The sequence below is a fragment of the Xyrauchen texanus genome, chromosome 25 (genome assembly GCF_025860055.1).
Source record: "Xyrauchen texanus isolate HMW12.3.18 chromosome 25, RBS_HiC_50CHRs, whole genome shotgun sequence".
Lineage (NCBI taxonomy): Eukaryota > Metazoa > Chordata > Actinopteri > Cypriniformes > Catostomidae > Xyrauchen > Xyrauchen texanus.
In genome coordinates, this window is record NC_068300.1 from 14,090,099 (window position 1) to 14,115,209 (window position 25,111).

Here is a 25,111-nt window from a genome sequence, read left to right on the forward strand (position 1 = left end):
TTTATGTGATTTGAGCTTAAGAAGCATAATTGTTACTATTGATACTATTGTTGTCAAATTTTATTGTTGATTTAAAATATGTTGTTTGATTGTATTCTTGACCAACTGTTTTGAAGATTTCAATCTTTTCCCATGTAAGTAGATAGGAGCTGTGGTTGCACTTTATTTTACAGTATGTGTACTTCCAGTATACTAACAGTGTACTTATCCAAGAAAGTACTGAGCGGTATTATGTAACTATGTACTTAAAATGGTTTAAGGTTAGGGGTTTAGGGTTATTAGCTAGTAATTACTATAGTTGTTGGAATTATATAGTACGTAAATGTAGAACATTACTGTAAAATAAAGTGCTACTGGAGCTGTTCTTCTATCCATTGAAAAAAGCATCCTACAGGTTTCCCAAAGGTGTTGCAAACATGGACGTTGACTTGACCTGACTTGCCTTAAAGAGCATTGAATAGAATAAAACATTGCTATGCAACAAAAATAGCAATTCGCTACGTGTGCTGCACAGTGATCTGTGGAACAGGTGTTTCGCCATTGCAACTATGGATGTAATGGATTTTAGCATGGCTGGAGCAGTGTATTCACCATTCAGCGTTCAGGACTGGAACTGCCAGTTTTAATATGTATAATATAGTAGCATTATATTTTAAGGGTTTCATTATTATATATATATATATATATATATATATATATATATATATATATATATATATATATATATATATATATATAATAATAATGAAACTTAGCATAACAACAACTACCACCCAAGCTTAAGCATCGGTAGATACATTTTATAACACCCCCCTCCACCACTGCATACTGCTTTACCATCAATGTTCATTTTACTCATCCTCTCTTCAATATAGGTAAATTATGTTGTTTAATCCGTGGTCACTTTATCTATTTAATGGGAATTTACATCTTCAACAACAGATTAGAGCCACATGGTATACACTGGAATGCACAAAGATAATGAAAATAACCTAATAACCTGCCCACTCACTCAAATGCCCCATGCCAGGGCAGCAATAGCAGGCAGAATGGGGCTGTAGCAGATGTGCCAGTTGCCCACATTGAACAGAACACACGTACAAGCTGCACTGGGCTAATTAAGTGCTCAACAGTAAACAAGTGAAACACCTAGAGGGAGAGTTCCTCACCCATTCCACTCCCAGACGCTCAGTGCTTTTGTTGTATGCTATTAAGCTGCGGACATTTCCAGAAAGCTAAGCAGGATCACTGCTGCTTATGTTCCTTTATTGTTTGCAAAGATGAGTCTAGTACAATTGATTAAATCTACTGAAGCTAGTTAAAAGCATCTGTAATCACTCCCTTCTTCAAAGTGTATTATCTTCTAATCAATGTTTCTCAAAGGAGCACACTTTTAGGGCAGTTCTGATTTGAGTTGTTACTTTCGCATAAAAGTTTAAAAGTTTTTTTTACATTGAACATGTAAACATCCTGGGACACCTTAGTGCATGGAAAGCAGGTGGTAAAATGTTTTTGTTAATTTCCTAGCAATCATAGTAGCACTAGATATTCATATAAATTATTCCTAATTTAATAGACATATTGTGTAGTTGAACACCCTTTCTACTTTAAAAAACAACAACAAAAAACTGCTGCATCCTCCATAACCTATCACTTTGAATAGGCCTGCAAAGGTAAGGAATTACCCCATGCAAATTGTGTTTTGCTCAGATTTTTGGGCTTGTTTGCACTGATGCCTGATTTGCATAATTCCTATTGTGAATTGGGTGCTAAAACAACGTTTTCAGACTGCAGTAACTAAGCATTTTGTCGAAATTGAGGTATGAACGAAATCAGGTCTCCAAGACTATGATCTGACATGTGACAGACAGAGTGTTAAAATTGCAATAACTGCAAAAAAAACAACAACACATTTTGCCTTTATAGGGCAAAATGACTGGATTCCATTCACATTGAATTCAACCCTTTCATGTGTTTTTCAGCGGACACACGCCTCTCGTGGTGACCGGGACGAACTTGGATGTCATACAGGAGCCGAGGATAAGGATCAAGTATGGTGGACGGGAATCCGTAAACGTGAGTAGCTGAAAACACGATTTATTTATTTATTTATCTCTGTTATCAGTGTTTCCTAAATTATCTGCCCTCTCTTTTTGAAATGACCTTAGTTACCTGAGCTTAGGGCTTTTGGGATAATGGCTCTCTCTTGAGAGAGCTGATATCTCACGAGAGTCAACGCGATGAAACTAAATCGTATCAGTTCGACCTCAGAGATGCACGACCTTGGGAAGTGGCATGCTTTGTCTGCAGGTTTCAGTTAATTATCAGTGACTTTCAAAAGAGAAAGGATGGCACAATCGGCTCTCTGATTTTTTTGGGGATGCATTAGACTAATTTCAGTCCTTTCTGTTGACCCATGGAGGCTAGATCAGCTGTGACTCACCAACGTAGCTCCAGAAATCTCATATATCTTCTACCTACAAGCCCATGCATGACCTCTTTTCAAGCTGTGTATCTGTAATTTCTACTAAGTACACCACTGAATAATTCAGAGCGTGTAAATTGGTGTGTATGAAGCATTTAATTTGAGCATTTTTCATAGCTGCTGCCACCTTTGCCAAACTGGATTTTGTTGGCCGTTTGTGTAGTATTCTGAGCGATATCATCTGAGGCTGTTTTCGAACAGTTTTTGGGAAATAGTTAGCTACACTACAAGCTATATTAATAAAAACCTCTTCAAAGCTATTTAATAGGGAGCAATATGTTCTAAAATATAATATGATTTATTTAATTTAAATTGTATTTATCAATCAGAGAAGTATTTACAGTATCTGGCACAAAAACTATTAGGATCTCAATAAGGGTGACAAGCATAAAACAGCATTTAAACTCAAAACCATTAAAGTTACTAAACATAGATGAAAACAAAGGATTTGACAAAATTATGTTATTTTGACTTATATTATTAAATATTAAAAACATTATTATATTTATTATTTTGTATATTGCTGCATAAAAGAAGACCAATACCAAATACCACACTGGTGTCTGCAGGGACGAAAATAAATCAGTGCTTTTTAATTATTTATGCATTTCTATTCAATTTAAATGAACCGTTTGAAAGAACCAACTGACTAAAATGAATCTGACTTTCCAAATGAGAGAGAGGGGCTGTTTTAGACTAGTTTCTTTGATTATCAATTTATTTTACAATTTATTTCACAATGATATACAAACTATGTACCCTTTTGTCACACTAAACTGTCATTCATTGGAAAATGTTGCTTGTTACTGTAAAAGCTGCTCTGTTTTCAAAAGCGACTGTTACGCAACTGATAAATGTTATTAAGTAAGTAGCATTACTACTTTTAGTTAATTACTCCCCAACACTGTTACTTAATGTTTTGTGAATAGTGGCCAGTTAATGTGGTTTGTATTGGTTAATGGGTTTCAAAGTAAGATGAACTGCTGACAGAAAGGTTTGATCAGCATAAGGAGATCCTGAAATGAGAAGGTAGAAGCCTGAAGAATCGGTGCAAATTCAATTTGCTTTCCACTCCAGGGGTCCAAGTTTAATTAATAGTAGAGGATTTATTTTGCTAGGCCTTTGTCAGACTGGAGGATGGGATGCCCAGTGACATTCTACTGTAACAGAAGGGAGACTAAACTGTGTAATAATGCTTTGAAGAGATATAAATGCTCTTATTGCTTCTCACTATATTTCAGTGTCTTTTTAGATGCCGTGTCAAGTTAAAGAATTTTTTATATTTTTTTTTATTCGTAAGAACAAACACTTAAACTTACAGCAGTAAACAGAGCCTGTTGAATTCTAATAAGTGAAGAAGTACTCTAATAAGTATACTTCACACACACTTTATAGTCTAGCTGATCCCACAAATGCTCAATGGTTTAAGATCCATAACACTCTTTTCCAATTATCTGTTTCAAAAGGGGCATTTCTTTGCAATTCCTCCCATAAGGCCTGCACCCCTGAGTATTCTCTTTACTGTTGTACATGAAACTGGGGTAGAATTCACTGAAGCTGTCAGCTGAGGACATGTGAGGCATATATTTCTCAAACTAGAGACTCTGATGTACTTATCCTCTTGTTTAGTTGTACATCTGTCCTTCCACATCTCTTTTCTGTTCTTGTTAGAGCCAGTTGTCCTTTCAAGCATTGTGTATCCTTCATTCCTCAAAACAATGATTGACTGATGAGTTTCTAGAGAAAGCTGATTCTTTTTGGCATTTTTGACCTAATATTGACTGTAAGTCATGCCAGTCTATTGCATACTGTGGCAACTCAAAAACAAACACAAAGACAATGTTAAGCTTCTTTTAACAAACCAAATAGTTTTCAACTGTGTTTGATATAATGGCAAGTGATTTTCTTGTACCAAATTAGCAATTTAGCATGATTACTCAAGGATAAGGTGTTGGAGTGATGATTGCTGGAAATGGGGCCTGTCATTTGATCAAAAATGACTTTTTTCAAATAGTGATGGTGCTGTTTTTTACATCAGTAATGTCCTGACTACACTTTGTGATCAGATGAATTCCACTTTGGTGGATTAAATTACTAATTTCCTCCCGAAACAGCAAAATCTGACATTATTCCAAACTTTTGTCCACCAGTGTATGTATATTTACATTTATGCATTTGGCAGACGCTTTTATCCAAAGCGACTTACAGGGACAATCCCCCCGGAGCAACCTGGAGTTAAGTGCCTTGCTCAAGGACACAAGCGACTTTCTGATTACCAGTTATGTGCTGGAGCCCACTACGCCACCACCACTCTTGTCTCTACGCCACCATGTGCGGGTTGTTCTCCTGAAAGTCACTTTTAGTAAAAGAGACACCAATTGCGCAATGAGGAGTGACAGAAGCCCTGCATTTCTCCATGCTTCATGGAGCCCAGAGCTCTTAGAGTTCTTTAGACAGACTACTGAAATATGATGTGTGGGCACTATGTCTGATGTGTCAGGTACTAGTGCTCTCTCTTTCTCTTTTTTTACTCTTTACAACAAAGAAAGAAAGACACACACAGAGAGAAAGGTTTAATTCCTTCTTTTAACTGAAGTCTCTCTTCTCCTCATCAAAATGATCACCAAAGACTCGATTCGGCTTTGATTCCAGCATGAAAGTGAATGGGCTGAATTTTTATTAAAAGAAAAGTTCACCCAGAAATGAAAATTATTTCTGTATTTACTCACCCTCATGCCTTCTGAACCCATATGACTTTATTATTCTGTGGAACACAAGAGGTAAGTTTTTGAAGAAAATCTTGGCTTCTCTTTTTCATATAATTAAAGTGAATAAAGCAGTTAAGCTCCAAAATGACAACACAACAATATGAAATTATCATAAAAGTAGTCCATATAACTTTTGCACTGTATTCCAAGTAAAAAAGCCATAGCAATGTCCAATTTGTGAAGGAATTCACAAAACCAGTCTAAATGATTTGTTTACGAATTGGACCTTTTCTCAAGTTCAACTTACTGACTCAATGATCCAGTTGCAGCATTTAACAGCTCACTGGAGGTGAATAACATCAGTGAATAATTACTTAAACTTTGGTTGGTATCATATGGCTTCAGAAAACTTGGAATGTAGTGAAAAAGTCATATGGACACTTTAATGATACTTTTATGGTGCTTTTTGAAGCTTGACAGTCCCAGTTCTTATTCACTTTCATTGTATCTAAAGAGTTGCCAGGATATTCTTCAAAAATTTACCATTTCTATCATTTGGAACAACATGATGGTGAGTAAATTATTACAGAATTTTCATTTTGGCATGAACCGTTCCTTTATGTACTGAGGTTATGTTATGTATCTCTTCATCCCCCCTTCTCAGTATTTTTAAGGGGGTTTAGGGAACAAACAGGTCTGGCAATCAGAGGGGAGCACCTGTCAAGGCAACCTTCAAACTGTCATCTACCTCCTCTCCAAATTGCTTCTCTCCCTCCATTCCTCCCCTCCCTTTACCTGGCGGGGTTCTCAGAAGCCGAGCACACGGCAGACAATTGCCTTTGTGCATCCTGCTGTACCTGTCACCAGCCTGCAATTGAGACATTAATCATTTTCCTGATTATAGCTAAAAGATTAGTTTTTCTACCTTTGTCTTCTCTTGAGAAGAAGAAAAAAGTAAGATTTCATATAAAAAAGACAGATTCATGAAGCTGTCTGAGCCTATGACATAAGCACTGTAGTTTTCTTCTGAAACGAAGTGATCAGATGCTCCCACCAATCAGTGTCAAAGGCCTCCCCTTTTACGACAGATAAGAGCCTACTCGCAAAACCAACATGAAGAACATGAACCATAGATGATAAAAGTATTCTAGCGCATGCATTTAACAAAGAGCCACAGGCATTTTTCTACAATCAAGCTGATACTAATAGGAGTTCTACATTCATTCTAATTTACATCTACCTCATTTTCTGGCTGATATTTTCCTGATATCCAGTTTTATGTGCATGTATGTAAAACAACAAAGGGCATTCAGAGCTGGTAGTGAAGGCAGTGTATACTTAAAGGGATAGTTTACCTCAAAATATGTCATTATTTACTCACATTTATGTTGCTTCAAACCCTTATGAATACATTTTTTATGCAGTGCTACTTCATTACAGTAGGACGTTTTTGAGCGCTTACACACTAGAGTTTATGCTACATCAGAAAACTCTGTGAATCCATTGATTTCAGTGGGGTTGGTGCATTGCAAGGACGTTGGGAAAAAATGCAAAGTGATGCCCTGTAATGCAAGTAAAAGTTGAGAAATGTGTTTGTTTGTTTTTTTTCTGCAACAACTCTGAGAATTACAGAATATTAGGTGGGCGCTGGCGGCATATGTCCGAAATGTAAGATGGCAGTGAAAGACTTTTACTCATATAAATGTATATTTATGAGGAAAGTGCTACCTGGTTGGTTAGAATTAGGTTTACGGGTAGGGTCAGTGTTGGGTTATAGTTACTCAGACCAATACGGATTTGTCCAATCTGGTATTTCTTTCCAAGAAATTAGTCTTCTTTGCCATTCTATGTTTCAGAAATTCGCATCCAGACGTGCCTTTGTAAATCAAATTTGCTGTATTCTTGCTAGATTTAAAACTGGCCTGCCTTTACCACAACCTAAAATGGATCTTACACATCCGTATCCATCAAACGTTCCATCAGAAGAGCGTTCTGTAGTGTTTAAGCACCCTCAGTATTCTGATAGACCCTTTTTACTTTCCTGGATTTCGAATGTGGAAGTAAACTATAGCAGGTTAATGGGAGACCATGACTAATATTTTTGCATTCCCATTTGTTCCAGTCGGGGAGGACTATGTTTTGTGCTGAGTCATGTGTCAGTTTGTGGAAGAACCTGAATCCAATTATTTCAAATAGACCGAAAAACAGAAAGGATTCCAATTATTTTTCCAATCCAAATACTTGCAGCTACTGCAACCTGGCCATAGAAGGACAGTTGAGATACTCTAAATCTATTAGTCTGATGTAGGCCCTTAAGTTCTGCTATGCAAAAAAAAAAAACATAAGTCTTTCTTTTACATGTATTCGGTTTTGTCCCACTCAGTATCTGCATACTTACACCCAGTGTATTTCAAATATAGAAAACCCTGCTAATTAAATTCCAGCCATGTGGAAAGCTACATGATTTGTGTGCCTGGGAAACAGATAGCTTGTTGTGGACCAGAGTGAAGAAACAAACTGTTACAGCAAGACAAAATGTGTCAACAGCCAGTGTGCGTCCAGCCAGTTTTAAACAGATGGTGTGAAGAGCCAGCACGAGGCTGTTGTATGCTGTGCCAGGCTGATTGTGTCCACAGCATCTGTCTCTGATATGGCAATGCCATGGAAGGACAGAAAAACACAAATGCAGTTCAAACACATTAGACCTTTATCATGTCCTGCTTAACAAGTGAGTGTCATGAAAAACTTGGTATCTACATGTTATTTTGAGGTGTTGGTTGTAGCGTAATTGTTAGAATACAGGCTGTTAACACAAAGATTGGGGTGACTCAGGAACTTAATAGATATGGAGAAAAGTAGTTCTTTGTCATAACTGTAGTTAGTAGTCATTTAGCAGGCACTTTTATCCTTAGTTAATTTTTGTACACTTATTACAGGTATACTGAAAAAAATAACGGGAAAACGCTGGTGGTCCAATTTACTAAATCATATTATCTACACAACAAAATTGGGTTTCTGTTCTAAACTTGTTTTCTTTGCTTTTGTGTTTTAAATGTAAATTCTCTCAAATGTGCACTCCGCTTAGGGTAAATGTGAACAAATCAAGTCTGGTCAAATCAAATCAAGTCAAAAATCAAATCAAGTCAAAAACATGGACAAGGGGATATGTCGTTCCCAGCATGCTTTGCATGGGACTTGATCCAAAGAGTAACATTTTGAAATTGTTTATGTATTAATTTCTGAGCAAAATAAGAAAAGGGGAAGACTTAATAGTTTATAATGTTGTTTTTGGGGGATTTAGAATCAATTCTGATATGCTGGGTTATAATTATGGGGAAGAGAGAAGCTTGTGCTTAGGTTGAGGACAGGTACACAAATGCCATACTGTAGGTTACTATACTCAAGTAGCATACTACTTAGCATTTATCATGCTAATGTATGCTTTTGCTTTATAAAACATTATAACACAAATCAGTGATGTGACACAAATCTATTATGTAAAACTGAAGAAATTAACATGTTCGGGACACATAAAATCACTTTGAGGGTACTAATTTGGGTCATTTGAAAATAACTTTATTCCATTTTTGTTGAAATTATGTGAACAAATTATGTTTTCTGATAAAGAATTAATCTTAACCAAGAGGATAAAATATGTTGATGTAACTTAATTGATTCATGTGGAATCGATGTACATGATTAAATTGTGTAATTTCAAAGCAATTTTTTTTCAGTGTACAATAACCCTGAAGCAAGCTGGTTTACGTGTCTTGCTCAAGAGTGCAATGATGAATACCCTTTGTAGTTCACAGATTATGCCTTGTGGGCCTTGAACCTGCAGCCTTGTGGTTTCCATACTCAGTTGACACCAACATTTTTACTTTTTCTTAGTTCTTTACCGTTCAGCTTTGCAATGAGAGTTTTCAAAAATTCCCGATTTGAGTAGATGTGCATTTTCTCAGTTACCTCACATATAGTGCTACAGAGTGTGTAATGGGATTACAGGTTTTGATGACAGTGTGACTTTAGAGTTATTGAATCCCATTTATTTTTAACTAGATCTGCTGCCAAAGTGCTTCTGTTTTCATGAAAACATAGGGCGTAATGTAAAGTGCCTCAATACAACAGAGACGATCTGAGCCCACGGAGGCAACGTCAAATGTAATTCAAACCTACATGCTGTTCAGTCAGCTGCCATGAAAGTTGTGTTTTTTATATATATGATTTTAAAACCTTCTCCTCAAGTTCAAGGAAGAGCAGTGGGTTAGTCCTACTAGATGACTGATATTTTGAGGTTATCTGGTTTAGTGGATGAAACTCATGCCTTGTAACTGGAAGGTTGCTGGTTTGAGTCCCAAGCAAGACATGTTATCCCTAGGTTAATCCACAGGGACTGTTCCTGTAATACACTGATCAACCACAACATTAAAACCACCTGCCTAATATTGTGTAGGTCCCCCTTGAGCTGCCAAAACAGTGCCGACCGCATCTCAGAATAGCATTCAGAGATGCTATTCTTCTCACCATAATTGTACAGATTGGTTATCTGAGTTACCATAGACTTTGTCAGTTCAAACCAGTCTGGCCATTCTCTGTTGACCTCTTTCATCAACAAGGTGTTTCCATCGGCAGGACTGCAGCTCACTATGTGTTTTTGGTTTTTGGCACCATACGGAGTAAATTCTAGAGACTTTTGTGTGTGAAAAGCCCAGGAAGTTACAGAAATACTCACAACAGCCCATCTGGCACCAACATTCATCCTTGCGATTATCTAATCAGCCAATCTTGTGACAGCAGTGCAGTGCATAAAATCATGAAGATACGGGTCAGAAGCTGCAGTTATTGTTCACATCAACCATCAGAATGGGGACAATTTTGATTTAGATTCTGGTGCCAGACAGGCTGGTTTGAGTATTTCTGTAACTGCTGATCTCCTGGGATTTTCACGCACAACAGTCCCTAGAATTTATTCAGAATGGTGCCACAAACAAAAATCATCCAGTGAGGGGCAGTTCTGCAGACGGAAATGCCTTGTTGATGAGAGAAGTCAACAGAGAATGGCCAGACTGGTTTGAACTGACAAAGTCTACGGTAACTCAGATAACTGCTCTTGTACAATTGCGGTGAGAAGAATAGCATCTCTGAATGCTATTCTGAGATGCGGGTTGGCACTGTTTTGTGGCACAAATGGGACAAACACAATATTAAACAGATTGTTTTAACGTTGTGGCTGATCGGTGTAAGTGTACCATAAGGGGCCATTCTTTAAACACATTCTTGAAAGTATCCTGGAAATCCCATTCAAAAGATACCTTCAAAGGAACAAAACTCCCACTGAATCATAAAAATTGAAAATAGTGGCTACGTTTTGCTAGTTTTTGTGCCTCAATAATTTTTTTTCTTTTTCTGACCCTCAGTAAATTCTGAGAATTTAGCCTTGAGGACAAAAACTTTTTTTTTGGAATAGCCCTATTCTGTTCACTAGCAATGATACCAACCCAACAAGCAAGTAAAAGCCAATACCAGTTAATCACTGACAAGAAAACCATTGTGGTCTCAGGATGCCAAGTAAGAATATAACTTATTATACACTCCTCAAGGGCCAAGTGAAGTGTAACAGCAGAGGAATGAGGAACCAAATGCTGTGGAATGAGATGCACCCTCAATCTCAACTAAATCAAGTTTGTGTGGTCAAAATGAGTTAGTATCGATTGCAGCTCTGACTCGAGGAGGCAAGATGCGAGTAGGAGGTGTGGTGCTTGCCGGTCCTGCCGTGCTTTGAAGATATTTAGCTCTAATTAAGTTTCTCCCCTGAGAGTTGCGGAGAAGAAAGAAATGAGATGAAAACCTCGAGGCGCAGTCAGAGTTTCACAGCAATCAATTTTGTTGTTCGAGCTTCAGCACTGCTCTGTTGCTGTGCACATAGAAGTGAGTGTGTCTGTCAAGTGTGACTGCTGAGATTTATGCAGTGCAGATGTATGGCACAGTTTTTGTGTACTTAAAGTATGGAAGTGTTATTAGCTAATTATCTTACTAGAGTTAATACCAGCTGTTTGCATTTAGCATCAGTATAATCATGTTGGATCCGTTGCTAAGTGTTTCGAATCCAGCTTGTGACATTTCCCAAAAATCTCACAAAGACATGTCAAGGCCTCATTTCACCCCCAAGTCAAAAGAAAAAAAATAAGAAATTATATTTTACATAAAGAAAATGCCTATTTTTAGGACCACTGAGATTTGTTGCATTGGGATATAATGTTCATGACAATTAAGCACTTTAGTGTAATGTGTCCAGACATTTTACTGATTTTTTTATTTTATTTATTTTTTATTTCCCATTGTTTTTAATGCTGGTTCTTGTTACTGTAATATAGTATTTTTTTATTGTATTATAATAAAAAATTACTAGTACAATTTTTTTTTTACTCAAATCAGTGTAAAGTACAATAAACACTACAATGGTGTATACATTTATTTTTTGTTATATAAATACTTAAGAGTATAAATAGTATATTCATATTGTTGTCACATTACAGTAATTTTAGCATTACGATAATATGAATATGAGGTCAAATATGCTTAATGATCATTAAAATAATGTCACAGAATAATGGTAAATGGTCTGCACTTATATAGCACCTTTTTAACCTTAACGGTATTCAAAGCGCTTGACATTGTGACACAATGACACACACACATTCATACACCAATGCCGGCAGAGCTGCCATGCAAGGTGCTAGGGAGCAACTTGGGGTTCAGTGTCTTTCCCAAGGACACTTCGGCATGTGGAGTCATGTGGTCCAGGATTCAAACCACCAATCCTGCGATTAGTGTCCGACCCGCTCAACCAACTGAGCCACAGTCTTGCTGAATGTGTATATATTTATATAATAGTTGTTTGTGAGTCTCACAGTAATCTTTGATATGGATAGATTCAATCAGAATGTGTTATTACACTTTACATTTTTTCTCACTTTTGAAGATAAAAATTATTCTTCCCTTTGTTCTCCAGCACTGTTGTTGTCTAACAAAAGGAAGCGCATCTGTGGTCTTTTCAGTTAGGTAAAACACACTTGAAAACAGATGGTATCAAAGGATTCTTAATGGGAAATAACTGAAGTGAGATGGAAACAATGAATAAGAATTACTCTCTGAAAAATGCTGATGAAAATAAATCTAATTTCTCTCTCTGCTCTCTTTTCCAGGTGTGTAAAGTTCTGAACACCACTACTATGAGCTGTTTCGCTCCTTCTCTGACGGCTGAGTACAGGCCTGGTTTGGACTCGGTCAAGCACGCGGATGAGTTTGGCTTTATCTTCAATAACGTGCAGGCTCTTCTAGTGTACAACAACACTAATTTCCTGTACTACCCTAACCCTTTCTTCGAACCGCTTAGCACTAATGGCATATTGGAACAGAAACCAGGTTCCCCTATCATTTTAAAGGTATGTCCATCCTCAGGCATGACCCTTGACCTGAGAGGGATATTTCATATCATTACAATCCAAACATATATAATGTGCCCTGGTTTGCAACCCATGAATATGCATATACATTCATGTGTTATTTGTATAACAGGGTAAGAACCTGGTTCCTGCTGCCTCTGGAGGTGTAAAGCTTAACTATACAGTTCTGATTGGAGAGACCCCCTGTTCTGTCACCATATCTGAGTCTCAACTGCTGTGCGAGCCACCTAACCTCACCGGCCAGTACAAAATCATGGTAAGACCTCTACAGTGGGTTTATGTGCCCTATAGAGAACTCAAATTACTTTAAGTTGCATGTGTTTACATACTTGAAAGGCCCCTTAGTACTTGTTTACTAGGTGTGAGGCCTGTGGGGTTGAGGTGGGTGTTACATTTTCTGTTTAAACACTCAGTCATTAAAGGTCAGACCTTTAGCAGTGGAACATGTTGTTGCTGTCACCAGGTTCCCTAGGAAGAGAAAATCAATTACTTTTAGTGCTGCCTAAAAATGTGTGTGGGTGTATTTTAGTACTTTTGTTGTTTCAAAGGGTAGGATATAATTTTGCACTCTTAACTGTATTTCTGGGTGTGCATCTAATAAAATGTACAACAAAGTACAAGCTTTTGCTATGTTTTATTTTTCATTTTGTTTAGTCACAACATAATTCCCATAGTTCCTTTAATGTTATTCCATAGTTTTGATGACTTTACTATTCTTCTAAAATGTGAAAAAAAAAGAATATATATAAGTAAGTGTTTCAAAACATTTGACCAGTAGTGTATGTGTGTTTGTTGTCTCTCAGGTGCAGGTTGGTGGTCTTCACGTGTCTCCCGGCTCAGTTAACATTCTTTCTGACAGTCTCCTGACTCTCCCTGCCATTGTCAGCATCGCAGCGGGCGGTGGTCTTCTGCTCATCATCGTCATCCTCGTATTGATCGCGTACAAGCGTAAATCCCGCGAGAATGACCTCACTCTCAAGAGACTCCAGATGCAAATGGACAACCTGGAGTCCAGAGTCGCACTGGAGTGCAAGGAAGGTGAGAAAGACAATTCAGAAGTTCTAAAAACTCTCACACACACACATCGCTAAAGTTTTGTTACCAGGGCCACCGCTGGCCAAATTGATTCCCTACGCAGACTTCCAGGAGGATGGGCGGGGGGGGGTCGTCTGTGTTCAGCAACTGCTTTCGGGTCCTTGAATAACGTATAATGTGAGAGAAAGGACAGCCAGTGGACTCATAGGTTAAGATGCGTGTAGGGAGCGGCGGTATTGTGTGTTATTTATTATTCTTGAAACTGATTTTGTATTTCATTACTACCACATTGATGAACTGTTATGACCTGACAGTGGCATGGCTTAGTGACGTTGGCTTTGTTCAGAATAGCATACTACCCTGCTATATATTCAGGTTTGGGCTGTAATAGAATAGATTTAACGGAGTTTCGTTTTCAAAATAAAAAACGAAGTAACTGGATTTAGCCCCCATTATGTTTTCAAGCACCTGCATTCAGAATACAGTTACTTTATAAACTTTTTTATAGAATACTTCTCTCATAATGACCACAAAATAAAGCAGAAAGAAAAAAGAATTGCAATCAAGTGAAATTATAGCATTGCGGGTTGTGTTTTTTGCGTGCTGCTAGCTGTGCGCCAGAATAAATACAGCCAAATTTTTACACAAATATTACTCAAACATTAGAGCGCAGATACATTGTTTCTCACAAATGTGTGTGTGTGTGTGTGTGTGTGTGTGTGTGTGTGTGTGTGCGTGCGTGCGTGCATGTGTATTTATCACTTTGTGGGGACCAAATGATGTGTGGAAATCACAATATAGTGTATTTTTCCAGCTGAAGTATTGCATTTTTTTAGTTTACAGTAATTTTTCTTTAGACTTGCTAGTCAAATTTCAGTTTTAAAAATAACATAATTCGGGGCCTGGGTAGCTCAGTGGTAAAGACGCTGAATACAACCCCTGGAGTTCGCTAGTTCAAATCCCAGGGCATGCTATGGGACTCCAGCCGGGTCTCCTAAGCAACCAAATTGGCCTGGTTGCTAGGGAGGTAGTCACATGGGGTAACCTCCTCATGGTCGCTATAATGTGGTTCGCTCTCGGTGAGTTGTGCGTGGATGCCACGGTGGATGGCGTGAAACCTCCACATACACTATATCTCTGTGGTAACATGTTCAATAAGCCATGTGATAGATGTGCGGGATGACGTTCTCAGACGTCGATGCAGCTGAGATTCGTCCTCCACCGCCCAGATTGAGGCAAGTCACTATGCCACCTCGTGGACTTAGAGCACATTGGGAATTAGCCATTTAAAATTTGTGAGAAAAAGGGGAAAATAATAAAAATAACATAATTCTTCTATAAACAATAAACATAATCTCCTCAAATTCATCAGTCTATTGTTCTTTTGAGAGATGAAGGCTATTCCATGCACTTCTGTTTTGAAAGAATACAACAAACTTGATCTAACCGGGACAGAGAGAAGTGGACAACTCAGAAGCACAACAACAAGAATAAAAGTACATCAGAGTCTCTAATTTGAGAAAAAGACTCCTCACAGGTCCTAAATTAGTAGAGGATTCTTGGATGAACAGAAAGTTAGAAGAATGTATAATTTATTTAAAAATAAATTATTATATATGTTATAAATGCCATTACTGTAATTTTTGTATTATTTTCAACCAATTTAATGCATCCTCAGTGAACAAGCCCCCAAAAAATTGAATCCCTCCAGTGAATCTCAACCATTTCCACCACTGATTGTAGTTGACTGCAAACTGCCTTCTGTTTGCCGCCTTCCTTCCTTCCTTAAAGAAAAGCATCAGAGTCTAACTCCACATCTAATTTAAAGAAATCAAGGTAGTGCTAAGTTTATTAGATTTGCTGAGAAATAGCTGTTTAGGCTCACTTAGATGTTATTTGTGGAGATGCAGCAGTTCAGATAAGATCCAGTAATAATGACTTATCACACATAATTCTTCCAATTGTGCCTTGCCTTTATAAATGTGTATTCTAAAAGTATTCTTGTATTCAAAATACATTACTGAATGCATTTAAGAGAGATTATCTAGTATTAAGCCTAGAATACTTTCATTAAGTATTCTGCCCAACCCTGTATATACTGCAGATCACCAATTATATTTGCCACATTGTGCGGTATGCAACATTTCTCTTCTTGCAACATTTAAAATGATAGGGGAACCTGGTTTCTGTTCCAATATGCCATTGGTGCTGAGCGGTTTGAAGAAAGGGTTAGGGTAGTACAGGAAGTTAGTGTTGTTGTACACTAGAAGAGCCTGCAAGTTATTGAATATAAAGCCAAACTCATCCGCGTGCTTGACCGAGTCCAAACCAGGCCTGTACTCAGCCATCAGAGAGGGAACGATACAGCTCAAAGTAGTGGTGTTCATTCGATTGGCCTACTGATTTGATTGACTACTTTTTATATATACACAAAATATGTTCAAAAATGCTAAATACTATTTTTTTATTTCCAAGATATCCAAAATAGCTGTACAGGACACCGCTCTCTAAATGAACATACAATCTGATCATGTGAAAACATTGTAACTTATTCCTGTTTGAAATGTTTGTTACATAAATCAAATACAATTCTAGTAAAAGATCACTTGCTTTTGCTTCTTTTGATGGTTCTATGGGGCTGTTTGCTTCTTTTGGATGACAAATAAAATCAAGAGTAGCACACACACAGTTCTGACAAAGAGAGTGTCCCTGACCCATGGTTAGCACTTCTGAAAGATTGAGTTTTGTGTTGACTGACTGTAGAGCCGTGAGGATTTTAAGATGCAGAGGTATTAGAAGGGCAGATTGCTGCTGTCAGACCGAGAGACCTGCACTCCTGCACACCTGTCTGAGAGTGTGTTTAATATGAGAGAAAGCCATAGTGATAGACAGCAAGAGATGAAGAGGAGAAGGAGGACAGGTGAGAGGAGGCGATAGAGGCAGAATGGGAGAAAGGAGAAATAAGGAAACATGAGGAGAGACAGAGAGAGAGACAACTCCCTTAGGGTAGAGTAGCTGCTCCAGGCTCTGTCAGAATGGACCCAATTAAAGACATCCCACCTTCAGTCTCCACCAGCAGGGAACAAGCACTTCAGCAGCCTTCAGTTTATTGTGTGTGGATGTGTGTGTGTGGATGGGATTTACAAGGACATTTTTTAGGTTACAAACTGGTAATTACAAGGGTATTATGCTATAAATCTGGTTTATGAGGACATTTCTAGAGTCCCCATAATTCGACTCATTTTTAAAATATACTAAACAATGTTTTTCTGAAAATGTAAAAATGCAGAAAGTTTTTTGTGAGGGTTAGGTTTAGGGGATAGAATCTATAGTTCATACAGTATAAAAATAATTATGTCTATGGAGAGTCCTCATAAGGATAGCAGCACCAACATGATCTTCAGAGATCTTGATCAGAACAGTTCTGTCATGTTCTGTCATCTTGTATGCAGCAACAACCCCCAAATCCCTTTAAACATGTCAAATTTCTCCCCAATATCAACATACAACACATAAGAAATTATATGTTGCATAAAGATAATTAAGCCTGTTTTTAGGAGCAAATAAGCTTTTTTGAATTGTTTTTTGATTGAAATCAGTAGCAATTAAGAGAAGTAAAACAAATACTACCAGAATGTATAAATGCTTGATGCAATGTTCCGGATTGAATGCAAGTGAAGCACAAACAACAGGATTTGTGGCATAATGTTGATTTACCACAAAAAATTATTTTGACTCACCCCTCATTTATGTGAAAATACAGCAAGAATCAGGGTTACAGTAAGGCACTTAAGATGGAAGTGAATGGGGCCAATCCGTAAATGTTAAAATACTCACTGTTTCAAAAGTATAGCCACAAGACGAGAACATTATATATACTAACAGGATTATAGTATGAAAGAAATCAGGGATTTACCAGAGATATGGTGTATCCTGTTTAGCAGACTACAGGGTTTCATTGTGTTACATCGTCATGACAACAAAGTTGTAATATTGGATATCATTTTACACAGATAAGGTTAGTAAATGATTTTATCACACTAGATTCATGTTGGCATGTATAATGGCTATACCTTTGAAACCGTGTGTATTTTAGAGTTTATGGACAGGCCCTATTCACTTCCATTGCAAGTGCCTCAATGTAACCACAATTTTAATTTTTAATTTTTTTTAATAAATGAGAGATAATTCTAAATTATTTTTGCTGTAATCAACATTACTCCACAAATGCTGTTGAATGAGCTTAACTTGTGTTGAACCTGTAACATATATTACATTAAAGAGAATGAGTTTTTCACCATACAATAATGAGAATTATTTTTATTTTTGGCATTACAGTAATTGGAGGGGGGGTCTTGTGATGTAATCGAACGTGTTCTTTACAGGTTTCATGAGATTCAACAAATTATGTAATAAAAAATATATATTTTCTTTCTCTTTTCCTGCCCTTTTACATTTTCAGCTTTTGCAGAACTGCAGACAGATATCAATGAGTTAACAAGTGATCTGGACCGAGCTGGTATCCCCTATTTGGATTACCGCACTTATACCATGAGAGTGCTGTTCCCAGGAATCGAAGACCATCCTGTGCTCAGAGAACTGGAGGTAAATTGTGGTATTCTTTAACACCATAATTGTCAAAACCACAATAAACATTTTTTATACAGTTTGTTCTTGTGTTTGATGCAAATAATGTATTTAGTATTCTATTCCATTGAACGTCTTTGTCTTGTGTTTAGAATTTTTCAAATGGCAAAAATGTTGTTGTGTGTTGTAGGTGTCTGGTAATGGGCAGTTGTGTGTGGAGAAAGCTCTGAAGCTGTTTGCCCAGCTGATAAACAACAAAGTGTTTTTGTTGACATTCATCCGCACACTGGAAATGCAGCGCTCTTTCTCCATGCGTGACCGTGGCAACGTGGCTTCTCTCATTATGACGGCTCTCCAGGGTCGACTCGAGTACGCCACGGATGTGCTGAAACACCTGCTATCTGACCTCATTGACAAGAATTTGGAGAGCAAGAACCACCCCAAACTACTGCTTAGAAGGTGAGAGAGAGCTCTCACACACACACACACACACACACACACACACACACACACAGTCACAATAAAGATATGCACACATACCCCTGTTAACTCTCTCCATCTCCCTCTCTCTACCCGACTGCTGTTTTCATACAATACAAGTTTTGTGAGTCAAGGTTGCTATAGTGCATTTTAAAATGCCTTATTTATTAGTTTATTTAAAAAAAACAATATTTAGTATTTATTTATTTTCAAATTTAAAATATGAACATTTCTCTTTTTATTTTTAATATGTTTTAGCGTTGGATTTAGTATTCCTAATTATTTTAGTTACCCTATTGTAGGTGAGAGTGCGAGCCCAAAACAAGGTACATAAAAAATATATTTTTTATTTTATATTAAATAAATTTAGCCAGTATTTTATTAAATATATCTATACTCTATACTGAATACACTTGAGAATGGCCAGACTCATCCAAGCTGACAGGAAGGTGACAGTAACCCAAATAAGGTGATTTGCTCCCACCGACTGCAGCATTATATCAGCTATACATCACACTTTGAATATTCAAAGCAGACGGCACGAATATACACTAAAGCTTTTCATGCTTCACTCTCTCTCTCTTGCTCTTATTGAGTGAATTTTAGTGTGTTGTGATGTGACTCAGCTCATTAATAGTCACAGTAAATAGATGCAGGGAAAATCTGGATTACGCCATTATTTAACATGACAGATGGCGCATGTTTCTCATTATCTGCTGTCATTAAGATCACAAAACACTAATCCCCCAGCACTGGCATGCTGGGCCAGGGGGATTAGGGGCCCCGTGGTTTTAGATGACAATTTTCCCCTTTTTTTCTTATGGAATTTAGGAGATTATTGATTCGACATGCTCCTTTCGGTCTCGTTCACACTATGTGCTGTCACTTCTCCATAAAACATCTGGAGAATAAGGAGGCTGAATAAGAAACCAGGGGTCAACAATATGGGTCCGGGGCCAGTGCTTTTGCGTTCCAACAATCAACATTCGTTGATAGCGCGCATGTGATTTTATGCCCTGCAAACATTTGGTTTTTATGTTTTGAACATTGTTGTTTTGTGCATTCTGATGAATTATACTGATTTGCACTCACTGAGCACTTTATAAGGAACACTATACTAATACTGGATTGGGCCTTTGCTCTCAAAACAGCCTCAATTCATCGTGGCATGGATTCCACAAGATGTTGGAAACATTCCTTTGAGATTCTGGTCTATGTTGACATGATTGCATCACACAATTTCTGCAGATTTTTCAGCTGCACATTCATGCTGTGAATCTCCTGTTCTACCTCATCCCAAAGGTGTACTATTGGATTAAAATCCAAAGGCCATGATTGGGATGGCCACTGAAGAACAGTCATGTTCATGAAATCAGTTTGAGATGACATTTGCTTTGTGACATGGTGCATTTTCAAGCTGAAAGTATCCATCAGAAGATGAGTAAATTGTGGCCATGAAGGGATAACATGGTCAGCATCAATAATCAAATAGGCTGTGGCATTCAGTGTGGCATGATTGTAATGGGCAAAAAGTGTGCCAAGAAAACATTCCCTACACCATTTCACCTCCGCCACCAGCCTGGACTGTTGACACGATGCAGGATGGGCCGAAGAATTTATGCTGTTGGCGCCAATTTCTGACCATACCATCTGTGTGCCTCAGAAGAAATCGAGATTCATCAGACCAGACTAAAAAAAAAATCCAGTCTTCCAGTTCCAGACTATCCAGTTTTGGTGAGCCTGTTCCCACTGCAGCCTCAGCTTTCTGTTCTTGGCTGACAGAAGTGGAACCTTATGTGGTCTTCTGCTGTTGTAGCCCATCCAGCTCAATGATTTACATGTTGTGCATTCTGAGATGCAAAGCATTTCTGTCCACAGAACTGCCAATCACTGGATGTTTTTTTTTGTTTTTGGCACCATTCTGAGTAAACTCTAGAAACTGTTGTGCGTGAAAATCCAAGAAAATCAGCAGTTACAGAAATACTCAAACCAGCCCGTCTGCCACCAACAATCATGCCACAAAATCACTGAGATCACATTTTTCCTAATTCTGATGGTTGATTTTAACTGAAGCTCCTGACCTGTATCTGCATGATTTTATGCATTGCACTGTACAGGTGTTCCCAATAAAGTGCTCAGTGAGTGTATTTAAGATGTTGTTGTTGAGCTGGCTGTAATAGATGAGGTTTTGACAAGGTTTTGTGCTAGAATGAGAATCAGCAATAGGTTGAAAATTATAAACAAATCGGTATAGTTTTGGAGTAATAATTTTCCAGCAAAAGCATTTATAAAGTTTATAGCCTCATAAACATCTTGGTGAATATTTTACCTATTATTAAATATGTTAAACATAATTCATTTGTTTATCTAATTTATTTATAATAATATTATTCATCATTTATTTGTTGTTAATATATTTATTTAATTTACTTATAATATGTCACTAAAAAATAGGGTTGGGAACCATTTGGGAACATTAGAATCAAATAAATGTTAATTACTTTCGGTTCAGTTAACAGTTCTTGAACATGCATGTCCAATACAATAAGCATTTCTTATATTCAAATATTTCTTCCTCAAAAGTATTTAATATGATACATCTGTAAGCCCATTCCACCTGAGTTAGGGATGCATTCACTGGCATTCCAGTATCAAGCAAATCTGGCTAATATGAAGCATGCAGTGTAAACTGGAACTGTAAAAATAATGATTCTTTTGAAAACATTTTTAATTCAACAAGGATCTCCTGCCCCCAACTCCTTCCCTTGGTAGAGCCGATGTTGCCCCAGTTGAAGACGGCAAGCAAACGCATTGCAATTCTGTTATATGTCACTAGTGACACAAAAATGGCACACTTCACATTTAAATATACTGTATGTGCATATATGTTGCGAGCCGGATTCAAACTTCAATATGTCAAAACAGGGGCTTTAACCTCTAAGCCACAGCTCCAACTGCATATTTCAATAAACAAACATGGAACTACATTGAACAGACAATATTATGAACAAGTTGAGCTACATTATCTTGAAGTTAGAACAAAGGACATTAGTGTATGCTAAGAAAAATAATGAATGTCAAAGATGCCTGTAGGGCAGTTGCTTGCAAATGAGACATCTATAGGAATCAGACAATATCAACAGAGAAACTAATTTATTTTCATAAAGTGACCCACTTGCATTTAATGATAACCGACTGTGAAAAATAACAAGGGCCTGTCTGGTCTCTGTGGTCATCAGAGTGACTGTATGTTTAATTTCAAATAGCCTAAAGCATATCTGGCATTAATATTGTCTTGTCTATTACATTTTTCTTTCTTTATCTTTATTTGATTATGAAAGAGATAGAGAGTCTAACAGCTCAAGCTTGTTCTGGGCCTCTGTTTCTATTTGGATCAGCAGGGAATCTGATTGTTTTCAACACAGACTTCACAGTGGAAAAGCTACAATAAATTAAAACTCAGTTGCACAGTGCATGAAAGGTTTTAGTTGACTTTTTGCCATTGTTGATTGGCAGACTGTAGAGAGGATACACAAAATTGTGGAGGAATGGGATTAGGCCATGACGCAGACCATATTCAAACCTGTGACTCCAACATAATCAGCTCAACATGTTTAGGGTATGAGTAGTAACCAGTAGATTGGGAATGTTTGGAGCCTGTTTCAAACTCTCTTTGCCCACATTAGCACTACAGCTTATCGTTTCAGTGCTAGCCACTAGGCCACGTCTCCAACGCTACATTACTTAACTGATCTTTTAGGTTTTTTCTCTGTAGTATCTTCTCACTTCTCTCTCCTTCATTTTGATATCTAATGGTGGCAAAAAAAATGTAACAGCTCCATCGCCCTAGGCTCTTTCTTGCTGCTTCGTGTGTGTGTGTGTGTGTGTGTGTGTGTGTGTTTTCCTTTAATGAGATTTGCAGTCATTGAGAGCTGCTTGGAATGAACTATTAGTGAAAGTAGTTCTGTTGTGTGTCGCCTTTCAATAAAGCATTCCCTTACCCCCCTAAAGACTCACACACACGCAACTCGTAAACATGCTAATGACTAATAAAACCCTGATGTTCATTAATGAAACTCAATAAAAGGCTGAAAAAAGAAGACAGATTAAGAAATAAAGAAAAAGTGACTGAAAAATGAAGCAGGGTATTTAAAAGTTTTTCAGGAGATAGGCCGTATTTCACAAAAGGATTATGCGGTTAGAAAAAACTAATTTTGGTGCTCAAAGAGACACTTTAACTTCTTATTCAATTTCTTACTTTGGTATGAACAGGCAATGTGTGTTTTTGTGTGTGCTTTCTGTGGAAAAAATTGTGATTCTGTAGTAGAGCTGTTGAAAGCATCAAATCTTCAATGAAGAGAGTTTTGAGATTAAATTCTGTGGGTCTGAAATATATTTTGAAGCCTGTTATATGGCTCAGACTTCACCTGAAATACTGAATTTGTCGATGCACCCAAAGAGTGCCCATTCCAATTGGCGCAAGCCAATTTCACTTCATTTACTTTGTTAGGACTTCATTTCCAATAGTTTGTGAAAAGATTAAAGAAACCTTGAGCTGGATGGAGAATACACAATCTTGGAAAAGGGTGTATCAGAGTTTCTGGTGCCGGCCAATGTTTTCAGGAATTATTAAGTTTATCAGACAAATTTGAAAGACCAATTCTTAAATTCAGAATTTTTCCTGACTCTGGTTTTATGGTCTATGTGAATCTGTCACCATTCATCACTGATCCCTGATTGACTGATGAAGGAAACAGAAAGGATACAGTCTTCCATGGCTTAATAAAACCTGCATCAAACACATTGTCATTCAAATGTGGTGTCTCTGTGTGTGAGAGCCAATCACTGACTCACATACACACACACACACACACACACACAAACACACACATTGAATGTCACATACAGTATGAATGCACACATCTATGCTCAAATACACACATACACACAGGTTCTCTCTTAGTCCTGACTCTGAAGTCCCTCAGGTAGAAAACAAAGGAAAGATGACAAGCTTAAAAGAGAATATAAAAACATTAAGATGTTTTGACAGCCACACATGTTGCTGAATATATTTCAGATGCAGACACACTCATGCTTTTAAATACACACTGTCCTTTAAAAGAATCACACAAACTGACACACTTGTGACAAAGATGAAGACTTTCCTTTATTTCACTCCATCTTGCATCAGTCGTTCTATTAGCCCGCCTCTCTGCTCCTCTCATTTCGTCTCTCTCTTTATCTCTGTATAAAAGAGAGACTGATTTATTCACTAAAATGTGCCATTAAATAAGCATAATTTGACTGCCTCGTTATTTAACATAATGTAGTTTTTCCTATAAAATTTGCATTTACAATGTGCTAATGCATTATCGCAGATGACTGAATATCAGATGCAAAAAAACAAATGCAGCACAATGCAAATCACATCGTCTTTATGTTAATGGACTCTTATATACAAATTCAAAACCCCTCGCCAGTGTGCTTATTACCTCTTGGTGCCTTTTTAAATGCTAGTGAGTCAACACGGTGGCCATCTTGGTAGCTAATTTACAGTTTTATGCGCTAGATTGGGAAAAGGCAGAATTTTTTTCATTTTTAAAAGTCCCTGAGAAGTTCACCAAGGTTATGTTTTAAGAACTAGTGTTGATAACTGTCCCGTTTTTTGGGGGGAAACCCTCCCCGGTCTGGCCCGTATAACGTTCCATATTGACGCGTCAAAATGTCCAAATGCAATAGCGTTGGCAACCCACAAGACAATATGTTAAATCACACACAAAAATGGACAAAAAATGGAATCATAAGCTTTACAAAACTGACCAAGATGGACTACCAGCCTGGCCAGGTCCCCACTCATTGATAATTTTTGCTATTCAACTACCTTAACCAGCTTGAACCAGCTAGCATGTTCCAAAACACAGCTACCACCTCACGAGTATACACACTGTTTTTTGTTTCGTTTCTTTTTGTTTACTGTTAATTTTCCCAAAAAATATCAGTTTTTTTTTTTGCTTTTTGTTTGATTTTGTTGTTTCATTTGTTTTGTTGTTGCAAATTTGCCAGAAATGAATGGCATGTTTAATTGCAAATCATCTAGAGAACCTAGTTTTCTGTTTAATTTCATTGCGCTTCATCTAGCTGTCGACCAATTGATTCTGTTGCCAATACAGTGATTGGCTCATTTACTTGAATGTCAGGACTTCCTATCTTACAGTTATCATGTTAAGCGTTACAATTTCTCATTCAACAAGTGGCTTGTTTCCTTCATATACTATCTCTAGTTTGACAAGCATTCCACTCATCTCTTTGAAACTTTAAAAACCTAGGCTTTAAGTCTTGAAGAAAGTTGT

General features: G+C 37.5%; 1 protein-coding gene across 1 annotated transcript in view; it reads left to right on the forward strand.

Moving 5' to 3' along the window:
• Window positions 1-25,111, forward strand: part of LOC127618875 (plexin-A2-like) — a 230,780-nt gene that overhangs the window by 171,120 nt on the left and 34,549 nt on the right. Inside the window, exons 16-21 of the mRNA XM_052091544.1 lie at window positions 1,983-2,076; window positions 12,399-12,638; window positions 12,772-12,915; window positions 13,463-13,697; window positions 18,157-18,299; window positions 18,472-18,740. Of these exons, the coding sequence (XP_051947504.1) occupies window positions 1,983-2,076; window positions 12,399-12,638; window positions 12,772-12,915; window positions 13,463-13,697; window positions 18,157-18,299; window positions 18,472-18,740 (1,125 nt within the window). The remainder of the gene's footprint in view (window positions 1-1,982; window positions 2,077-12,398; window positions 12,639-12,771; window positions 12,916-13,462; window positions 13,698-18,156; window positions 18,300-18,471; window positions 18,741-25,111) is intronic.